The following is a 21,662-nucleotide window of genomic DNA, read 5'->3' on the forward strand; positions in this document are numbered from 1 at the left end:
GACATTGCTTATAGTGGCAGCACTATGCAGAAAGAAAATTTAAAAACCAAACCAAACCAAACCAAAACAACCCAAAAAACCAAAAACATTTATAAGGAGCTCTAAAGAGAAATTCTGTCTTGCCTCTCCACCAAGCTGGCAGAACTTATTGTTTGGAGTCCCCTATATGCACTCAAGTGAGATAAGAATTTATGGTCATTGGAACATGTTCCCCACAGATTGTGCCTTTTTTTTGGTCAGGATTTCAGCAGCAACAGTAACTTAAAGGCTGAAAAACAGAACATGGATCCACCCCTAATAGGGTAAGGTTCCATTTTGGCTTTAAAGAAACCAAATGAGATTTATCTACAAATAATTGTGCCTGACTATATGTATGTTGTGTGAGTTTGGCCATGCTCTCAGACCACCTAAACTTAAGTAAGTACTAAAAAGTTAGTTAATTTTTTTTTTTTTTTTTTCCAAATTTGCACAACAGCAGAGGAAGCAAGGATTGTAATCCCTGAACAGAGGAAAACAGATGTCAGTAATTCTGGTTCCTTTGTCACGGTTGTATACTCAGATGTATGTGGATGTATCCACAGATTGCTCCTTTTAGAAAACTAATTTAACAGTATGATGACAGTACACTGCTCTTCACCTCAAAATGAAACCTTGGCAAGGATTCAGCAACTCAGTGGACCTGATTTACTAAATGCAACAAGAGCTGCTGCCTAGAGCAAAAGTTCAACAGAGTACAACAAAAATACAATCAGGCTCATTGTTCAATTAGCTTTTACACAGCACAGTCCAAGCTGAAAACATTACAGTCACGCAAGATACATGTGAGTAGTTAATTATCTCTAGAATGCAGAATTTCTCTTTAAAGCATCATTTCCCAGTCTAGGAATGGTTCCTGCCATGGGACACAAGCAAGTCTTTGAGCAAGAGGAGCACTCCATATTTTGCTAATCAAACAATGCTAATTTGTAGATTTAAAAAATCCTTCAGTAGAATTAAAATAGTATCTGTAGTTTAAGTCCATCTATTATATATTTTACACTTTTTAAACTATTGCAGTTCTCAGAAATTTGTATATGATTAGGTAAAAATTCTCAATTGTACTATGATGCATTCAATCTCATTTTCTTAATTACCTGTCTTTTAAATTATTGCTATTACTGGATTTCATACTACAATTGCATGCTTCCAGCAATGAAAAGGCTTATTGACAAAAGCTATTATCTCTTAGATCTAGTTCTGAAATTCTGACTTCATAAAACCAAAAAAGAATTGGACCAAAATATAATAATCCAGGAAAAAAGAAAAAAATCTGAGCAACTACATATCTGTTTAACACTTCTACAATAAACAGTTGTTTCAGAAAACGACAGCTCTGAATTCATAAGCTATGTTTTATTCCCACATTTATCTGAACCTCTCCAATGTCTCTTTAACATTCAATATAGTGTGTAAATTTCATCTGAGATAAGCAACAGCCTAGAAATGTCACAAGAGATTTATAAAAATGTGAGGACGAAACAAAACCGCTACCAGGCCAAAATGTTGAAATTGGTTGAGAGCACTTTGGTTGCTGTTCCGTCTCACTGTGTAGAACTCTACGCTAGCACTCCCAGTACCTCAGCAGGCTCTAGACCACGGCTACTTAAAAGCTAAGGTCTGGTCTGGCTCTAGGCTAGCAGTGAATGTTGCTAGCCTTTTCCATAATCCTGAGCATTTGACACCTTCCACAAGAGTTTGTCTGCCTGGTTTGTGTCTCAGCCTTGTGGGCATTTGTCAAAAGCCTTGTAGAAGTCCCGGGAGACTTTGAGCAGATCATAAGTACAACACTCAGAGAAGTCTGCAAGGCAGGACTTATTTTTACAAAAACCCCTTACATGCTGACTTTCCCAGGTTATATCGTATTTGGTAGTGGCTTTTTTTTTTTTTTTTTTTAAGAGCTAAGCTGAAGGTTCCATGACTCTTACCAATTCAACTACTTCCTCCTTCAGCTGCTTCAGAACTTTCCTGGTGAAAACCATCCAGTCCTTGTGACTTGCTATCATTCATTTTATCAGTTTCCTCCCTAACCTCTTTTACAGTCACTTCAGTTTGAGACAGATCCTCTTGACAAGTCCATCAGACCTCTTGTCTCTCTTGTGTTTCCTTAAGTGTGCCAGCTACAGTTTAGCAGTGCCAGCAAGACACTCTTACATGCAATGTAAGCACTGCCATGTTTCAACATCATCTTAGGCATCAATATTTTTAGATGTTAATGAGGCAGACATAACTGCAGTCAGTTCCCATTTTTGTCAGCAGACCAAAATCAGGACTGATACTCCCTGACTGATTGGGACTGACCATACTTGACTGATCAGGGCTTGGTAAGAAGTGACAGGACAAGAGGAAATTGCCTCAAGTTGTGACAGGGGAGGTTTAGATTGGATGCCAGGAAAATATTTTCACAGAAAGGCTTGTAAAGCATTGGAACAGACTGCCCAGGGAAGTGGTAGAGTCACAATCCCTGAAAGTGCTCAGAAAACATGTGGATATGGCACTTGAGGACGTGGTGAACATGGTGGTGGTGCTAGACTGATGGTTGGACTGATGATCTTAAAGGTCTTTTCCAACCTTAATGATTGTATGATTCTGTACACTGGCACACAAATCATTCAGGAAAATGTGTCTCTTGTCTGAATGCAGGTGTCGCTGTTGTACCAAGAACAGCAAAAATGACACAAGTCTAGTTTCGGGTTAAGTGGCCAGAAGTGGCTATATTTAATTGTCTAAATCAGCTTATATAGCTTTGTTCGCAAGGGTGGCAGAACGCTATTGGGTGCTTGACTATCTGCCTCTCAGAGCGATTGGCGGAATGCTCTGACACCATTTTCAAAATATTTTTCTCAGTGTGGAAAACAAAGACACAAACAGCCTGCACCTGTGAAATAGTTTACAAAATCTCAAACTGTTTCCCAGCTAGTTAGCGTGAGAACAGAGACTTTCACAGGCAGCTGTAGAAAGCTAGAAAATTTCTCTGCTAGCCTTTTAGTATCCACATGCAGGCACAGATATTACAGTCTTGGCAACTCCAACTACTTTGATTCACATGGCTCTGAGGATTAGTAATTGTTTATAAACCTTTTCAATCTAGTTTGAAGACAGCTGCTATGCTGCTTGAAGTAGATTGTGAATCTGATTAGATAATCATCAAGACTAGATTTGTAAGGTAAAAAAATCCCTGAGAATGCCACACTTTCCTCTTGGCCAGCTGACACACACTTTGTGACTAGCGAAGTGTGGGCCTACGTAGAGTAACTAAGAAGTTACCTTCCACTGCGAGACAAATTATCACCAGACTCCCGGGAAGCTTTTTGATTTGCAATAGCAGTGGTACAGAGAGGTCACAAGACTTCTTGGTGGCAGACACCACATAGCAGCAGTTTAGGGACTTCCCAAACTGGGATTTTGGAAACTTCCAAACTTCTGAGCCATTGTGCTTAATACGGCCTATGGATGGGGCCAAGTATCTATAGGTAGCTCTACAACAGGATTAATCCTAAATCAACAAGAACTTCAGGGCATCTGTGCCTGTAACTTTTCACCAAGCTCCCCAGTATAAAACAGAGTGTTTGAAAACAAAACCTACAATACTTGTCTGCTTAAATATATACCCATAGGCACATACATAAAAGGATTCACAGGATTTGGTAAGATAGAATAGAAATGACAGTCTTACAACTGATTCTTCCAAACCCTTTCTTCTCACTGAACAGATGTTTCTTTCACACTTTTTAACATCACTTGGTAACACTCTGAGTTGCCACAGACTTTGCATGTTCACCTCTCCTCCCTGGGAAATTGTTTCCACAGCTGGAGCCCTGGGCTGGCTACTCCCTTCTGTTCACAGCTCTCCAGGAGCTGCAGCTCCCTTCCCTGTACATCCAGAGAAGCTCCTCTCAGCAGCTGTTTCCAAAGCATGAGCCCTTGTCCCCCAGGGTGTTCTTCCTGAGCCAGCCATTTCTGATGGGAATGTTACACAACTGTGAATAAAACCCAAACAAAAAGGTATATTGTCCTTTTTGTTACTTAGCTTTTTGGCCTACATGATAAACCATGGCACTGATTTTCACAATGGAATGATGCAGTTCTGTGTAAAGACTATGCCTTCTCTTATTTTTAAATCTCTTTAAATCGCCTCACATTCTTAGGTGTTCCAAAACTTATCTCACAAGAGTGAATAATCATTACCCATCACCTTCTTTACAATCTGCATGGCACTATAGCCTTACTGCTGTTTCCAGACATAGCTTTTCCCAAGAGGAAAGTCCTTATCTGTACCTTATTACTTCATATATAAACAACTTGATACTTTTATCATCCTAGCTGTAGCTTTCCATGCTCCTATTATAACTGCATTTAGTATTTTTAGAACTGCATGTAATATTTAAGTTACAGTCATACTAGATTTACAAAGTGAGGTTTTTCTGCTCTATTTTCTATTTCTTTCCCAAGCATTCTATTCCCCTTCAACATTACTAAAAGCACTGACCTAGAATTCACAGAGGACTCCAAGATCTTTCCAGAGTGCTAGCTAAATTAAACCCCATTGTCATCCATGTAAAGTTAAAATTGCTTTTTCCTAAATGTACTTTACATACATTAATTTTGAATCATATTGACTATTTTCCTGCTCAGCCACATACTCTTGCAGGAGCCTTCTGCTTTAGACAATCAGCTTTAGTTTTCACTACCTTGTATTACTTTGTGCCAGAAACAAGCTTTGTTGCAGCTACTCTCATTTCCTTCCCATCCTGTTTAGGAGTATTTCAGTAGCACCAGCACCAGCCTGGCCTCTGTGGGCCCTGCTGCAATGACCTGTATATTCAGATACCAATTAGTTTTCCATTCTTCCTCTAGCATGAAAACTTGTCATCTGTTCTCAGGCTTTCCCCCAATTCTTTTATTTTTCAATTAATCCAGGAGAGACATTCCCCTTGCCACACAACAGATTAGTTCTCAACAGCCCTTGATATCTGATTTTGTCAAGGCTTGTCAGAATTCCCAATTCATTGCACAAACAGGATCATCTTTCTCCATAAGTTTGTGCCAGTACATCTTCAAAGAACTCTCAAATGTGTGTGAGGTGTAATTTCCCTTTCAAAGAGTCTTAGCATCTCCCATCACGCAGCATTTAACCTGCTGCAAGATAGCTGCCACCACCATGAGCACTTGATGGAGACCCATGAGGGTTGCTGAAAGGCCAACTTTTTCTTGGTAAGATCTATCCCAAGATCTAATTTATCAAGATGTTTTACTGGAGAAGAGTTCTATAAAATGTCTCAAAGGGGGAAAAGGACTTCGCTCAGGACTTAGCAGGGCTTGTTATGGGAGTTTTGAACTACATTTGAAGGGAAATGGGGACACAGCCAGGCTCAACAGAGATAAGGTGTGGAAAGGGGATAGCTATAGCAACTGCCCAAGGAATAAAGGGAGACTTAAGAGGGGCTGACTCCAGTAAATACAAGCAAAGATATAACCACAAGAAAGGACTATGGGACATCCCTTTGCACCCTCTCTGGGATATTGACACAATACAAGCAACACAGCAAAACATAATCAGTCCAGGAGGTTCCTGGAAAGCACTGATGACAACTTCCTCTCACAGGTAATGGAGGATCCCACATGGAATGGTGTGCTGATTGGCCTTATACTAAGAAATATGGAAGGCCTTGTTGGAGATGTGAAGGTTGGGTGCAGGCATAGCTATAGTGACCATGAGATTGGGGAGTGACTTGGATTAAGAGGCAGATGCCTCCTCAGTAAATTTGCTGATGACACAGAGCTGATACCCCAGGGTGCTGTACAGCCCTTCAGAAGGACCTCAACAGGATGGAGAGATGGCCAGAGAAGAACTGCCTGAAATCCAGCAAAGGCAAATGCAGGTCCTGCACCTGGGGAAGAATAACCCCATGCACAAGTACAGGCTGGGGGCTGACCTGCTTGTAAGCAGCTCTGGGGAGAAGGATGAGGGGGTCCTGGTGGACAGCAAGCTGTCCGTGAGCCAGCAGCATGTCCTTCCTTGTGGCCAAGAAGTCCAGTGGTATCCTGGGGTACATCAGGAAAAGCATTGCCAGCAGGTCAAGGGAGGTGATCCTGTCCCTCAGCCCTGGTGAGGCCACATCTGAAGTGCTGTGTCCAGTTCTGGGCTCCTCAGTCCAAGAGAGACTTGGAGCTCCTGGAGTGAGTCCAGTGGAGGGCTACAAATATGATTAAGGGTCTGGAGCATCTCTCTCACAAGGAAAGACTGAGGGAGCTGGGCCTGTTCAGCCTTGAGAACAGATGACTGAGAGGGGACCTCATCATACATATGAAAAAATTTCTTTACTATGAGGGTGGTCAAATGCTGTAACAAATTGCTAAAGAGGCTGTCTCCTGTCCTGAAAATGCTGAGAAATTAATGGGGACAGCTCAGAGCAATCTGCTCCAGGTGACCCTGTTTTGATCAAGGAGGTCAGACTGGATGATTTGGAAACTCAACTATTCTGTGATTCTTTAGAAGGTAAAGTGATAGCAGGCAACATTCAGACTCTTCTAAGAGCCAGTTCAGGCTGTTGGTAGAAACACCTATTGAAAAGAATTTTATGTAGTTGAAATTAATTAGTTGTGACATATTAAAAAACATATGATAGCAAGGAAATTTTTAGAAGTGAAAAAGTCCTCCTACAAAGAGGAGCAGCATTTTCTAACTCAATTTAAAACCAAACAACTCAAAAGGGGAAAAAAAAAAACAAAACACTGCAAACCCCAGTGTTTTAGACATTTAAAAGTTGCTTAAAGCATAAAATTAGTTCTAATTTCCTTTTAGGTGCAAGAAACCAGACAATGAGCAAGACTTCTAGAGGGATAAGAAAGTGTAAAAAAAAGCTGCACTATTTATTATGAGGGTGTTCATAATAAAACAGTGCTCAGAAAATGTTTCTACACTAGAACCCTTTTTACAGGTTTACCTCTCCACAGACAGTAACTCTAAGAATATCTTGACTTCAAGTGTCACTAGAAGAGGTTTTGGGACAAAGCAAAAACTGAGCAGAAAACACAGGTGACAGGCACCTGGCAGTTTGAAAGGAAAAGCCACCTCCTCATCAACTCTGTATCATCTCTCTCATGAGTCCACCTCAGCAGACAAGTAGAAAGCAATAAACATAATACTCAGTTTTCTGAGAGATTCAGGATGGACTAAGACAGAAAATTTTAATTTCAGTATATAGATAATATATAGGAATTCTTTTAGGAATTACAATGCTTTCTATTAAAGTGTGCCAATAGGTTACAATGAATCTAAAGAAGTCTAAGGGAATATAACTCTTCCAATGGAAGACGTGATTTCTTTAAAGAATTTTTAAAACTTTGTGTTTGCATATGCATTTGTGTCTGGTTGGCTTTAAAGGTATAATTTTAAAAGTTATGATATTTCATTATAATTCATATTCTGTGCTATAAGACATTAAAAGACAAGAGCTTTAAAAGACAGTGAAAGTCACAGAGAAATGAACAGCCTACTTTAATTTGAATGGTATCAGAACTTAGCAAGGCAATATGGAATCCCCACCTCCTCTGGATTTGATTTTTATTGTAGAATTCTGTGAAACTCCTGAAGAACTGTAACAATCTGAAAAAAACATCTGATCCAGTCATCTTTTTCTTTACTTACTTAGGGACATCTCCAGAACAGCTGTTGCCAACCTTCCAGCCAAAGGATTGGAAAGTGTAAAAGAACTAATGGCAAAAAATACGTGGGCTTTAAAGAAATTACCAGCTGTAAAGGTATTTCTTCAGCTAATGCGGGCTGACCTATCATATCCAAGTCACTGCTGTGCTTTCAAGAGCTGGAAAAAAAAAAGTGGGTGAGTTTCACTAACTGGCATTTATTTTTAAAGTATGTCAGTGAAGACAATGTTTTCTTAGTAATATAAAAATACATCTATTGGCACTTTTGTAACTATTTTTTCTAGGTATAGGCAATGTCCTTTGAAACAGATTACAATTGCAAACTGACAGAAGAATTTTTTGTAGGACCTTTTGCAGCAGTTCCTCCTCTTGTTGAGCCCATAATTAAAGGGAAAGAAAAAAGAAAAGGGTAATGTGCTACAGCAAGGCCTGGGAAAAAAGTGTTGGAGGGTTTATACCCTCAAGTCTTGTATGTTTTCTAATTGAAAAGCTTTTGACTACTGAAAATTTTTTGACTGCAAATACAGCTGCATCACACCATGAGGTACAGGATTCCAAATTGCTGCATTGCTAGTTAACTCTAAAGAAGCTACTGAACAGAAATTAGACTGATGGAAGTTCTGGGACAAATGGAATTGTGAACAATAGTGAAAAAGAATGTAATACTGTATGTATTATCCAAGAAGTTATAAACAGTAGGTAAATGTCTTCTTACCTACTAAGAATGTAGATTCCAAAAAAGAAGATAGATTATGGATGCCAAACAAGTAAAATTACTACTGAGGATAAAATTTTAAAAATGCCAGAAATGCTGTCGTACACTATATGGTCTGTTAACAAAAATATATCCAATCACATTTTTATAGCTACATTTTTATTCAGGATGATTTGCTTTTGAAGCATTCCCTTTGTTTACATGCTGTGTGCCAATCAGACTGTAAATGCCAGCAGTGATTTCCCCATCTACTCTTTCAGGATCCTGGAGTACCTGATGTGTAACCAGAGCAGCCACAGCTTTCATAAGAGATCAGTCAAGGCTATCAGAGACCCGTTTTACAAAGATTATGCAGAAGAATACACAGACCACACCGATGCTGTGTATGACACAAACACCAAGTTCACAAATTTTCATGAAAATTCCCATTATTACATTTTTTTGGAAGACCGTGGAGAAGGAAATTTTGGCTTTGGCAAAGAGCTCAAGAACCCCCAAACAGAGAATGTCCAGACCTTTGACAGTCATTATGACTATCCTGCCTGTGGAGGCAATGAAGACGTAGTATGCACGCCAGAGCCTGATGAGTTTAATCCGTGTGAGGATATAATGGGATATCAGTTTCTGAGGATTGTGGTGTGGTTTGTGAACCTGCTTGCCATCCTAGGCAACATTTTTGTCCTTTTCATCCTTCTCACCAGTCATTATAAACTGACTGTACCTCGCTTTTTGATGTGTAACTTGGCCTTTGCTGACTTCTGCATGGGGTTATACCTCCTTCTGATTGCTTCAGTGGATCTCCACACCAGGTCAGAGTACTATAACCATGCCATAGAGTGGCAGACTGGGCCTGGCTGCAACACAGCCGGGTTTTTCACGGTCTTTGCCAGTGAACTCTCTGTGTACACCCTGACTGTGATCACTCTGGAGCGCTGGTACGCCATCACCTTCGCCATGCGCCCCGACCGGAAGATTCATCTCCGTCATGCCGTGCTCATCATGCTGGGAGGGTGGCTCTCCTGCATCCTGCTTGCCCTTTTGCCACTGGTTGGTGTCAGCAGCTACAGCAAAGTCAGCATCTGCTTGCCTATGGACACTGAAACACCAGTGGCTGAAGCCTACATTGTCTTCGTTTTAATATGTAACATTATTGCTTTTGTCATCATTTGTGCCTGCTACATAAAAATCTACGTAACTGTGCGAAACCCCCAGTACAAGTCAGGGGACAAAGACACCAAAATTGCCAAGCGGATGGCTGTGTTGATTTTCACGGACTTTCTGTGCATGGCTCCCATCTCTTTCCATGCTTTATCTGCCATTATGAACAAACCACTGATAACTGTCTCCAATTCCAAGATTTTGCTGGTACTTTTCTACCCACTCAATTCTTGTGCCAACCCCTTTCTTTATGCTATTTTCACCAAAGCTTTCCGTAGAGATGTGTTTATCCTGCTAAGCAAGTTTGGGATATGTGAGCATCAGGCTCAAGTCTACAGAGGTCAGACAGTCTCAGCCAAAAACAGCAGTGGGTCTTACGGGCAGAAAATCAGCCGAGGGATAGGTCAGATTCTCACAAGCATTCAAGACCCAGTCAGTGATTATCTTCCTGCTGTGACAATGCAGAACCAAATTCTCATGGAAGAATGCAAGCAAACTGAGCTATAACATCCCAAAGTATCACAGCCAAAATCTGGTCAAGGGGTGATTGTGCATACAGTGAATCAAATGAGAAGATAACCTTGTCCATATCCTTTTTCCCCAGAATATGCTTAGCTGAAAGTACCTCCAGAGTGGTCTTCTTTTGGACAAACCACTTATTTGAACCTCTTATCAGTGCAGGGCAAAACATACGGTCCTGATGATAATTCTAGAGGTAGATGTGAATGCTCTGCCTAAATAGGAAAATTTATATCTATAAACTGAGCAAATATAAAATACACCCTAATCTAAAGCAAAATGTAAGAAGCAGGAGACCAACAATAAGACTTTGGGGTTCTTATATGACTAAAAAAAAAGGACAAAGTTTGATAATTAAAATCATATTAAAATAAAAAAAAGGTTAAAGTTCTCAAACACCTACATGTCAGAAGGTTCAGTTATTTTTCTAATAGCAAATTTCTGAAACTTCCACCAGGCCTAAACTGGAACAGATTTTTTCTCATTCTGTCATCCTGACCTAAAACAAATCTAGTCTTTTGTTTGCTGTTCTTGGTTTAGTTCAGTGAGGTGGGAAAAGAAGCTTCTTCTTCATACTGCTTTTATTTTGGTAGAAGGAAAATTATCACTGATTTTGCAGCTGTTCATAGGATAACAGGTAAGAAACATTAGGGCATTTGTGTCCCTCACTATCACTCTCTCACTTTTTGATAAACCTATTTAGGAGCTGGTTTATTTTAATTTGCTTTGAAGACCAGGCTACCCAGTCAAGTTAATGACGGTTGTTTGGGGTTTTTTTGGATGACTGATCCAGTTTTTACCATAGTCCAATGCTGTTTAATCTGAGCATGCTTATTGCTCCGAACACCCTATAACTCCTGTTTTCTTACCACTACTGCTGTCCCTACTTACCTCACTCTTACAGGGTAGAACTGTCCTTTTAGCACTTTCTATGTTGAGCTGCCTCAAACCTAGACTTAGACCAAGGGAGTAGATCATGCCTTTAGGTTACAGTTTACTGCATTGAAGGCTGACTTTTAGCTCCTCCAACATGTTTTAAGAACATCTCTCTATCTTGTAGTGAGATCTGTTACCTGACCTTTGTAACATTTGCAGTACAACTACAAGAATCACATAGTTACCTTCTGGCTGGCCACAGCATGGCTGTAATTGGGACATACACTCTCCACAATGTGCTTAAGGAAATCCATGCTCAGACACAAGGAACAACCCTCAGTCTAAACCACTAAAGCATCCTTCTACCATACCTGCTGCTAGATGAGGTCAGGCTTGGCTGTGCTCAGCCCATTCATATACCACAAACAAATGAATGGAGGCCTGGCTCTCTACACGTCCTGCAGACATCAGGACTCGGGGTAGGAGCTGCTCTGCACCAGCTGCATTGTTAACACCTGAGTGGCCTGAGTGCCTGGCTTTACTGGCAGGATCACACCTGTTCCCAGCCAACTCCACAGACTGGCTCTGCAGAACTGCTACCAAGGTTACCATGGATCACTCATCTATTTGAAAGCCTTGGCATAAGAATGGAAAATATTGTGTGAATATTCGCCCTCAGGTAGGTATTTTTAAATTCATTTTGTAATATCTATGCTGGTTTTCATGGAATTATAGATTAATGATTAACTATAATTAAATTAATCAGACAATAGTCAGGTCTTATGTAATCTAGGCTAGTAGTGTCCAAGAAAACATAATGATAGAGCCCTTAGAACTGCTGGCTACTACAGCTGGAAAACTGAGTGATTGCAAATGTCATGTACATACTCTATTAGAGTCTGTATTTTCCAAATATTTAAAACTCAATTTGATTCTGTATTTCTGAATATAAATGAAGGCTGCTTCAGTGAGCAAAAGCAAGGGCCTAGATTCATGAATTCCATGAGATGGTCTTACACAAAATAAATACTCTCTCATCGTTAAAGCCATTTAAAAAAACCTACAATATTGCATTATAGATTAATTTAGCTGCTTATTTTGAGGGAGAGGCATGTTTCCATTTTAGGTTGATTCTCAGCAAACTCTAAAAGCAAAACTGCTGAAACTCATGCGAATAATAATTTATGACCTCCTCTTCTGTAATCTGGACTCGTTCAGTGTTACATCAGAAACAAAGACAGCTTCTTAAGTGTGCAGATCAGCAAAATTCCCTACTCTTGAAACAGCTGTGTTTGTAATGATCTGGCCATGTCCGAGAGTCCCATACAAACATGGGACTTTTGAGATGCAACACCCTCCGGCCAGGTTCTGCCACCCTTCTGATACTGGCATAACCATTAAAGGGAGAAAAAGTTGCCTGAGTGCCTTTATTTACTATCTCAGCAGCAGCAAAGACAATCAAGTTCTAATGGACATTTATCCTACAGACTTCACAGACACTACTGTACCAGAGGAAAAGAAAATTCAAGCTTAAATCATATTCTTTTTCAGAAAGAGAAAAGACTAAACCAAAATTGATGTTAAAAGTGCTTCTAAAAGTATGTATCGGTTTGGCACAGCCTGGTTTTACATAGCAGGGGGGCCACAAAGGTGGCTCCTGCGAGGAAGCTGCTGGAAGCTTCCACCGTGTCTGGCAGAGCCAATGGCTGATGGGTCTGAAGATGGACATGCTGCTGGCCAAGGCTGGACCAATGAGAGAGGTTGGTAACACCGCTGATGACATATTTAAGAAGAAAATCAAAACAAAGTCACAAGATTGTGTGGGAAAACATGTGAGGGAAAACAACATGGAGACACCAAGGTCAGTGCAGAAGGAGGGGCAGGAGGTGCTCCAGGCGCCGGAGCCGAGGTTCCTCTGCAGGCCGTGGTGCAGACCATGGTGCAGCAGCTGTGCCCCTGCAGCCCGTGGGGATCCACGGGGGATGCAGAGATCCACCCACAGCCCGTGGGGATCCACGGGGGATGCAGAGATCCACCCGCAGCCCGTGGGGGAGGTGCCCGTGCCGGAGCGGGTGGATGCCTGGAGGAGGCTGTGATCCAGTGGGGCGCTGGCGTTGGGGGGGGCTGGGGGCCCGTGGGAGGGGCTCACCCGGCAGCAGGGGCGGTGCGGCCGCTGCTCGGGAGAGCGGACCCACGCCAGGGAAGTTCAGGAGAACTGTCTCCCATGGGAGGGACCCACGGCCTCACAGGGGAAGACTCCTCTCCTGGAGCAGCAGAAGGAAATCTCAGTGATGAACTGACCAAACCCCCAGGCCCTGTCTCCTGTGCTGTCTGTGGGAAGGAGGGAGGGGCAGGGGGAAGGTGTTCTAAGGGCTTATTTTACTTCTCATTATCCTCCTCTGATTCTGTTAGTAACAAATTCATTTTACAGCTTAAGTTAAGCCTGTTTTGCCCTTGAAGTGTTTCTCCTGGTCCTTATCTCACTCATGAAGTGTTTGTTAATTTTTTTTTCCTTTTCCCTCCCCTGCCCAGCTGTGGCAGGGGAGGGTGAGCGAGCGGCTCTCCTGGGTGCCTGGCATTGGGCCAGTGTCCAACCACAACAAAGTAACATGGATCTTTCCAGAATATTTATTTCACAGAAACTAGTAGGACATTGGAAAGATGTGGTATGTTGGACTGGTACAGGTTCTTGTAAATTAATACAGCTGTTTGCTGTTACTAATGGATGATGGATATATTTACACGTTATTCAACTTTTCTGTCTCTCATCATTGCATATACATTATGCCTGTTAAAAGAATTCCGAGATACTGCCTTTATCAATGAAGTTTGATATTTCCAGTTTGTCTTGCATATTCCTTCTTGTGTTTAACTTTGTAAAAAATATTTTAGAAGCTCTTGGAAAGGTCCAGGAAAATAGAATTTAAATATTTGCCAGATCTTTTATTGTAAATGTTTGTATCCTATAGATATTCTCTTCCATTTCTGCTCTGATCAATCCCTTGAGACATTTTTGGGTTTGTGCACACCTTTATGTAATACTTGATATTTTAAATCTGTGTGAGCAAGTTGTATTATTTCTGGCATTTAGTATATATGTTCTCTAGAATACTTCAGAAATAATGCAAAGCATGGGAATAAAATGTTTTGTTTGAAATTGGAAGAGGCTCAACAAGCTTTTTTGGGAAATCTTAAAATATTTTTCCTATAAAAGAAGTTAATACTGTTTCTCTTGCATTCAGTGTCATTGTTCTCCTTGGCTGACCTACCCCATGACACCCTGTCTGATGCAGTTTTGGGGTTTTAGCTCCATCACTAGCTGTGAGAGGGATGTCCTAAATAGCCATTTCAGACAGTGTAGTAGGGATAGAAAGGAACAGCAGTAGTACTGCTGAGCTCTGGGATTCTAAAACCATCACTCATTACATCCAAAAGAATCCGAACAACCACCTAACAGCCATGGGGTCCTCTTCAAAAGACTAAATCTGGAATCTGATCTATTCATTCTCCTTTTTAAACCTAACATATATGGTCAGCTGCACTGACTAAGGATTGAACAGTTCATAAGAAAACACTTCATACTATGAAGTTTGTGTGGTGGAGAGAGACTACTGCAGGAATTCTTGGAATAACTAAATGAATCTTCTCATCTGCTACATGAAACAATATCCCTCCCCTCCCACTAGGTCTCCCCTCAGGGCCTTCCCCTTTGGTCGCCAAATTTTATGTTCAGTAGTTCTTATCAGTGGGGGGGATGGAAGGGAGAAGTTATCTTTGCTATATAGATCCTTGCATTACCTGAAAAAAACCCAAACAAAACACTTGAGTGACAACTCCCAGTGCTGCAAACTGTCAAAGCAATCAAATATCAGTTAGCTCTTGACATACCCTCCCTGTCCCAAAAATCACAGCTGACTTCAGTATCTGTACACTTTACCACTCCCTGTAATGGTGCTTCTCACTATATGAAGTTTTAGGGTGCAAGGAAAGCACAGCTGGACGAAGTCAGGAGTAGCAGCTGACTTACTGAAACTTGTTGTTAAAGGTTGCTGTGGGTAATAAAGTTTACATAGGTTTATGGAGAGACTGAAATTGCACAGAAGAGAAAGCTGAGGGAAGATACTAAACCCACAAAACCTGTATGACTGGGGATGCTTCTGAACTGCAACTACATGGCAGAAGGGAGGCAGTACTCAGGGAGTGTATCACATGTACTTGCCAATTCTCCTATTCTTCGCTCACCACATACTGTTAGCAGCTATCACAGTCAGGACTTTGGCACAGGTGGACTTTTGGTCTGTTCCATGGCAGCCACTTTTCTTCTGTTCATGCAGTTCCCTATTCAGACTGCAAAGACAGCTTAAATTCCATCTTCCTTCAGTAGGTCTGACCTCAGAGCTCAGGTAGGTAAAAAAATCCATCTGGGTGAAGAACATATTCCCTGTTCACAGCACTGCCTCAATTAATTGACCCCTCATGGCTCAAGTGCTTTCACATGAGGGCAGAGAGTAACCACCTTCTCTCAGAACCCTGCACAAAAAATGGGAAAATACAATGTTACCATTCTTTGGAACATCATATGGCTCTGAGATTTCAGATTGGAGGACAGAAAATCCTGATCTAGGGTGGCAGATAATGCCATTATTTTCTCTACATAAACTTCTGTGATTTTATCTGCATTATGTGCATTACATTAATAACACACCATGAAGATTTCTTCATTCTTGGACAACATAGGAAAAAAGCTGGAAAGTTGAGCTGGAGCCGTAGTTACAAACACTTGGAACTTTCTCTAAACAATTTAACGGCTTTAGGTGACCTTTGTTAGTCTCCTCTCTCTCCAACAGAGAGACATGTGGGGGTTTTTCATAGAGTAGATATTGGTTCTAGATGACATCATCTGCAACAGATCATAGTCGAAGTAAGCACACCCTGCCCTGCTGATGGTATTTGGATTCTGAAAATAGCACAAGCAATCAAAGATAAATTTCACATCACTACCATAGCATTTTGGTTTATTAACATAAATGCCCTCTTGCTTCCTTTCTTGTGGGATAAATAAAGTATTAATGCTCACAGCACAGTCTTTGGAACCAAAGACTGTACCAAAAAATGTCCTTAGAAAAAGAAACTTGATTTGAGTAGGAGCCCTATGCTTATGTGTTAAAATGAACCAAAGCCTCCCTCCCAGGCTCTTTGGGCAGGCTGATGAGTAATAACAGCATAATCTGTATTGTTTTTCTAACAGATACCAGGCATCTGCACTTTAAAACCACTCAGTAATCAAATGGTTTCAGGGTTGCTGTTAAAATTGGTCAGTGAGGCAGAATTTTAGTTGCATATTATGCCTTTCCCTTATGCATTCTCTTCCTCCTTTGTAGGGATTCTGAAAACATATGACATTATACTGCACTTACATGTAGGCTTTGTGGACTAAGGCACGAGATGTTGAAGGGCCCTCATCATGCCCTGGAACAGAAGATGGTTAAGAGGTCTTAGTGACGCACACCAGGAGATTCTGACAGCATCGCCAACCTAGAATTCACACTGGTCAATAACACATCTCCAGAAAGCTGGAATACTTTTCATCTGTTTAGTCACTTCCATCTGACCAGACTTACTTTTGTATGACTGGAAATCATGATGTGAAAGTGGACAAATGAAGGCTCTATGAGGTCAATATACAGAGTATTTCATCAGAACCCATCAGCTCTAACTTCCTATTCCCATCCGTACACACATTGGTATGAATTTCCACAGTAACCTAGTAATTTCTAGGTTCTTAGCTTAGACAGGATACCAGTCCTGTGTAGTTTTGTAACTGCCTGGCCTTACTTTCCACCCTGAAAATATTGGGTAACTATTCCAAAACGTGGAAAAGTCTCATGAACTGTAGCACAGGACTTGGATCTCACTGGGACCATCCTGAACTTACTCCTTCCAAGAGTTTAACTTCTGTGGGATTAATATAATCAACTTGAATCATACCCCACCTTTTTGGGAGGACTTCTCTGCACCGTCCTGATTATATGCAATGCCAGGGCTTGTACTTGTGGCCATCTCAAGTCATGCTGCACTGTTGCACACCTGTGCAGTTCCACTGAAGCTTGTGAAGCTTTGCTAATGAGGTCAAGAAGAAGGTTCACACTCATTACAGTTCTCAGCTATTCAATATGCAGCTGTGATGAGCAGTCTCCTTTGGGTTCTTAATTTTTCTTCTCTCTGAAGGAATGAAATCTGTTGTGAACTGAACATCAACTTCATTAACAACCTCTATTGAAGAGCTCATTAAACAGTCATTACAAAGTGACTGAAATTGTTGGATTGTTACTTGCATATATACTGTGATACTTTTTATAAGACCTACTTTGCTGCCAGGAAGAGACGCTCTGTTTCGAACACTGAGACTGTTAACTGGTGAACTGCCAAACCCATGCTGGTTGTCTTACAGTTTCAGCTGAAATGACAGTGGCTTTTCTTTGAAAAGTGAAGAAAAAGTACAGTACTCATGTCTTTTATGAAGGCAAAGCGGCAACAAATTAAACCTGAGCAGTAACATGAGTTTTACCAAAATCTTTCTCACTGCAGGCTCTGAGGGTGTTACCCGATGGGGTCTTCCCCATGGCTGGCTGCTGACATATACAGGATAGCATCTGAAATACCAAGCAGCACCAAGGCTTTATTTGTGCTGGTTTCAGTTTGACTGTAGTGAGAATTCCCTAAGTTATATGTGGATTACTGCTGCTGCCTAGAGGGAGCTGCGGAAACAACAGATGAATTCTTTTTTAGCCAGCTACAGATTTCTGACTATACCCTGCAACTGTCAGTATAAAACAGCAAGAGCAGTATTTTCATTAGAAAGCAAAGAGAGCATGTGACACACTGGCACATGCACTTTGCCCATGAAAAGTTCAGAATAAAAAAGGGGGTTTTTGTTTCATACATACACTTCTCCTTTGACAAGAAAGTATGCTTGCAAACTCTCCTTTTGTTTTTTTAAAGGCTGGCTGCATTATTTTATCTTTTCCTCTGTACTGTTTCCTCTTTCCAGTTTCTTTTTACATCTCCTTTCTCTGCTATGGCAAAACCCTACGCTCTATTCGAAGAATTATTTTATGTTTCCCACCTACTATCTAAAGTGATTTAGGCTACATGGCAACACAGGAACCTCAGAGAGAAATAAAGCTGTTTAAGGACGTGAAAATCATTCAGGGCAGAAAATGAAAGCTAAAAGATACTCTGAATAAAGACTAACAGCAATTTGATCTGCTAAGTTTAAGAACTGCTCCACTTTGTCTCTGCCCCCTCCCAAAACCAACTTAAGTGATACATGCGAAACCATCTCAGATGTGAATATACTTCACCTTTAGCTACCTGATTTTTAACACCAGTATCATCATCACACTTATCAAGCCACGTGCCAACTCTTTATACATACATGGTATTTCACTAGATGCTGCTTTAAGACTAAAACTACTTAGTAAAATCAGACAGACAAATTCAGCCCACAAAAACCAGGATGTCAGCAATGTTATTCCCAGCACTAATGCTTTTTCTTCGTTAAGAGCATGAATGAAACAAAAGGCAATCTGTGCCAAAACAAAACCTACAAGCAGTATTCCCACCAGGTGAATTCTGCAATAAATCCTTTTTTAGAAATGCTGTACTTCCACAACTGTATGTTTCCCAGAATACATTACCTGTTGGAACAAGACAGCCCACCTAGACTCAGCCAGTTGTTCCTCCAAGGGGAAAGGTCTGTATGAAATACTCAGACGCTGGTACAGCAGGACACATGAGGAGCCCTGTCTGCAGGGACCTCACATCAGGATTCCTGGGAGAAATTGGAAAATTCAGGCAGCCAAGAGCTTTAGCAGAAAGGACTGCCATCCGTATTTTGCTGGTCAAAATGGTTTTCCACATCACAAGCAAGGAAGGGCTGTTCTTTACCTTGACATTAACTCCAGCAAGCTCCAGTACTTGTAAAGCAGCGTCCGGACTCTTGGGATTCCAACTGTCTTCTGTTCCAGACATTCAGAGGGATTTTTCCACAACACAATTCTTCATTCGGCTCCTCTAGCAAAGGAAAAACATTTCTACCTTGGCAGAATCACACATCCACACAACATTTTTTGCTGTTATGAGATTATTTACTATTTTTATAATTTAATGATAGTCCTTGTTTTGGATTTGCTACTGAAATATACTTATCCAAATTAAACACCATGTTTTCAATTTCAGTAAATTTTTATTTATCAACCTGAACTAAAAAGGAAAACAAAAACTAGATGTATTTTTAAATAGTTATAATTGAAAAGCTTATTAAAATAGCAGTTCATGAATATCCATCTTCAGAAAGCAGTTTTTGACCCATGGAAGTGAACGGGCAACTCAGTATCATTTGTAATGTAAAGCACTATTTTCATTTATTCTCTCTCCACATTATCTATTTCAGATAACCCTCTTTCAGGTCACATGACGGCATACACATTTATAATATGTAAAAAGGTGTAATTGCACAGGCACTTCACAAAAAATAATTGAGAAAGTCTTCACTCTAAAGAAAAAAACTGCCCTAAACCTATTTTCTGAATATTATATATCCACACCGAAGGTCAAACGTGGTTGAACTGCAGTTTATCTGACTGTACTACAGATGTCCTTACCTCTGAAAGGATTAGATTTTGGCATAATCCCATTAGTGGTAAAGAGTGCTGAAATCTGCTCTGAAAACAAGGGGCAAGTCTTTAAGAGTATTTTACAAACAGAAGTCTGCATTAGAAAAAACAAAACACATACTCAAAAGCTGATACAGTTTAAGACAAGTTGTAAGGAATAATGTATAGTTGAAAATAAACAGGGATATACTGAAAGCTATACTAATGCACTAAGATTCTTATCCTCTCATACCTCTGCAATGACAATAATCAAGCCATATAAAAATCAGATAACAAAAAATTATGCATTTTTAAATATACTTGATTTTGAAAAAAAAAAACATCCTTCAATACTTTGCTCAGCCACAGCTGGGAGAGCACACTTAACGTTCAATTATAACATTCTCATCTTTCCTCAAAGGAATGAATTTTTTTTGTGTTTTAACTTAAATTTGCCATTAATTTGTTTTGCATTCTGCTTTGCCTCCTCTTTTGTCAGGGTCCTTTTGGCCAAAATAACAGGCCATTTTTTTGACCTGTTTGTTTCTTACGTGGTGTGCAAGCTACAACAGCAATGATCTCTTTTGGAAAAACACTGGATTTCTTAATAGTTATTTATCCAGAATCAACTCCAACTCCTTTTCAAGTAAGGCAAATATTATCGAAAAAGCAGTATTGTATTTTTTTAGATTTGTTTAAGTGTTGAGGGCTGGAGAGTAAAGAGGAGTACTGGGGGATGGGGAGGAGGGGATCCACCCCTGAGTACTAGCGAAAAAAACAAACCGAAACACACCACTCCTCATGAGTCTTGGTTTGCTACACATTGATGCCACTGTAGATAAAAAATTAGTTCAAAATCACCACATCCTAAAATACAACCCCCCCATACAGGCAGTATAGCCTACATTTTATTTTCTTTCTAATTATTTTAGAGTTTCAAGTTCAAAATTTAGATTTAAAAATAATCACAAGTTCATGTCTCAAGATACTGCTTTTAGACAGGAGCTAGAAAGGTATCACCTGCTTATGCCAGAAAGCAGTTCTGTCAGAATAAATTAACTAATGAAGAAAAAACCTTATTGATCAGCCAATTATCATCCAAGCACTCTGTATTTTACTTCTTGGTATTTTCTCGCATTTCCACATACAGGACTAACATCATGATGTCACACAGAATCATTAGGGTTGGAAGAGACCTCTGCAGAGCATCCAGTCCAACCCCCCTGCCAGGCAGTGTCACCTAGAACAGGTGACACAGGAACTTGTCCAGGTGGGTTTTGAATGTCTCCAGAGAGGGAGAATCCACGTACTCCCAGGGCAGCCTGTGCCAGTGCTCTGCCACACTCATTGTAAAAATGTTCTTCCTCATGATGAGGTGGAACTTCATCATGTGTTTGGCCATTGCTCCTTGTCCTGTCGCTGGGCATCACTGAAAAGAGTCTGGCACCATCCTCTTGACACCCATGTTTGAGATATTAATAGGCATTAATGTGATCCCTTCTCAGTCTTCTCCAGACTAAGCAGGCCCAGCTCTCAGTCTCTCCTAAGACAGATACTCCAAACCCTTGGTCATCTTTGTAGCCCTTTGCTGGACCCTCCCCAGTAGCTCCTTGTCATTCTTGTACTGAGCAGCCCAGAACTGGACACAGCTCTACAGCTGTGGCCTCACCAGGGCTGAGTAGAGGAGGTGGATCACCTCCCTCAACCCACTGGGTACTGTTCCCCAATGCAACCTCAGGAAACCACTGGCCCAAACAACCAAGTTTTTCAACCAATCTTGTCTTAACACCTAGCCTTAGGTTACCACGGGGAGAAATCCTTAAACAAATATCCAAGTCTGGCCTCAAGATTAAACTGTGAATTTTTTTTATAATACTGTGATGATATTAAATTGAAAGTCTGCAAGGCAAACTCAACTAGTAAGTGACAGTGAAATTACCTGCACGTGATGAAAATAATTCAGAATCTTCAACATTATTATGGATTAGTAATAAGCCTTACATATGAAACAAATGCACATGCAAGATAGTAAA

The 21,662-nt window shown here is 40.6% G+C and overlaps 1 protein-coding gene across 2 annotated transcripts in view; it reads left to right on the plus strand.

The window, feature by feature from the left end:
- Window positions 1–12,709, plus strand: part of TSHR (thyroid stimulating hormone receptor) — a 62,215-nt gene extending 49,506 nt beyond the window's left edge. For both annotated transcript variants that reach the window (XM_008629685.2, XM_008629688.2), the window contains 2 exons: window positions 7,692–7,880; window positions 8,680–12,709. In XM_008629685.2, the coding sequence (XP_008627907.1) occupies window positions 7,692–7,880; window positions 8,680–10,084 (1,594 nt within the window). In that variant the 3' untranslated portion in view covers window positions 10,085–12,709. The remainder of the gene's footprint in view (window positions 1–7,691; window positions 7,881–8,679) is intronic.
- The last annotated feature ends 8,953 nt before the right edge of the window (window positions 12,710–21,662 follow it).

Source organism: Corvus brachyrhynchos, unplaced genomic scaffold (assembly GCF_000691975.1).
Source record: "Corvus brachyrhynchos isolate BGI_N302 unplaced genomic scaffold, ASM69197v1 scaffold1, whole genome shotgun sequence".
NCBI classification, from domain to species: Eukaryota; Metazoa; Chordata; class Aves; order Passeriformes; family Corvidae; genus Corvus; species Corvus brachyrhynchos.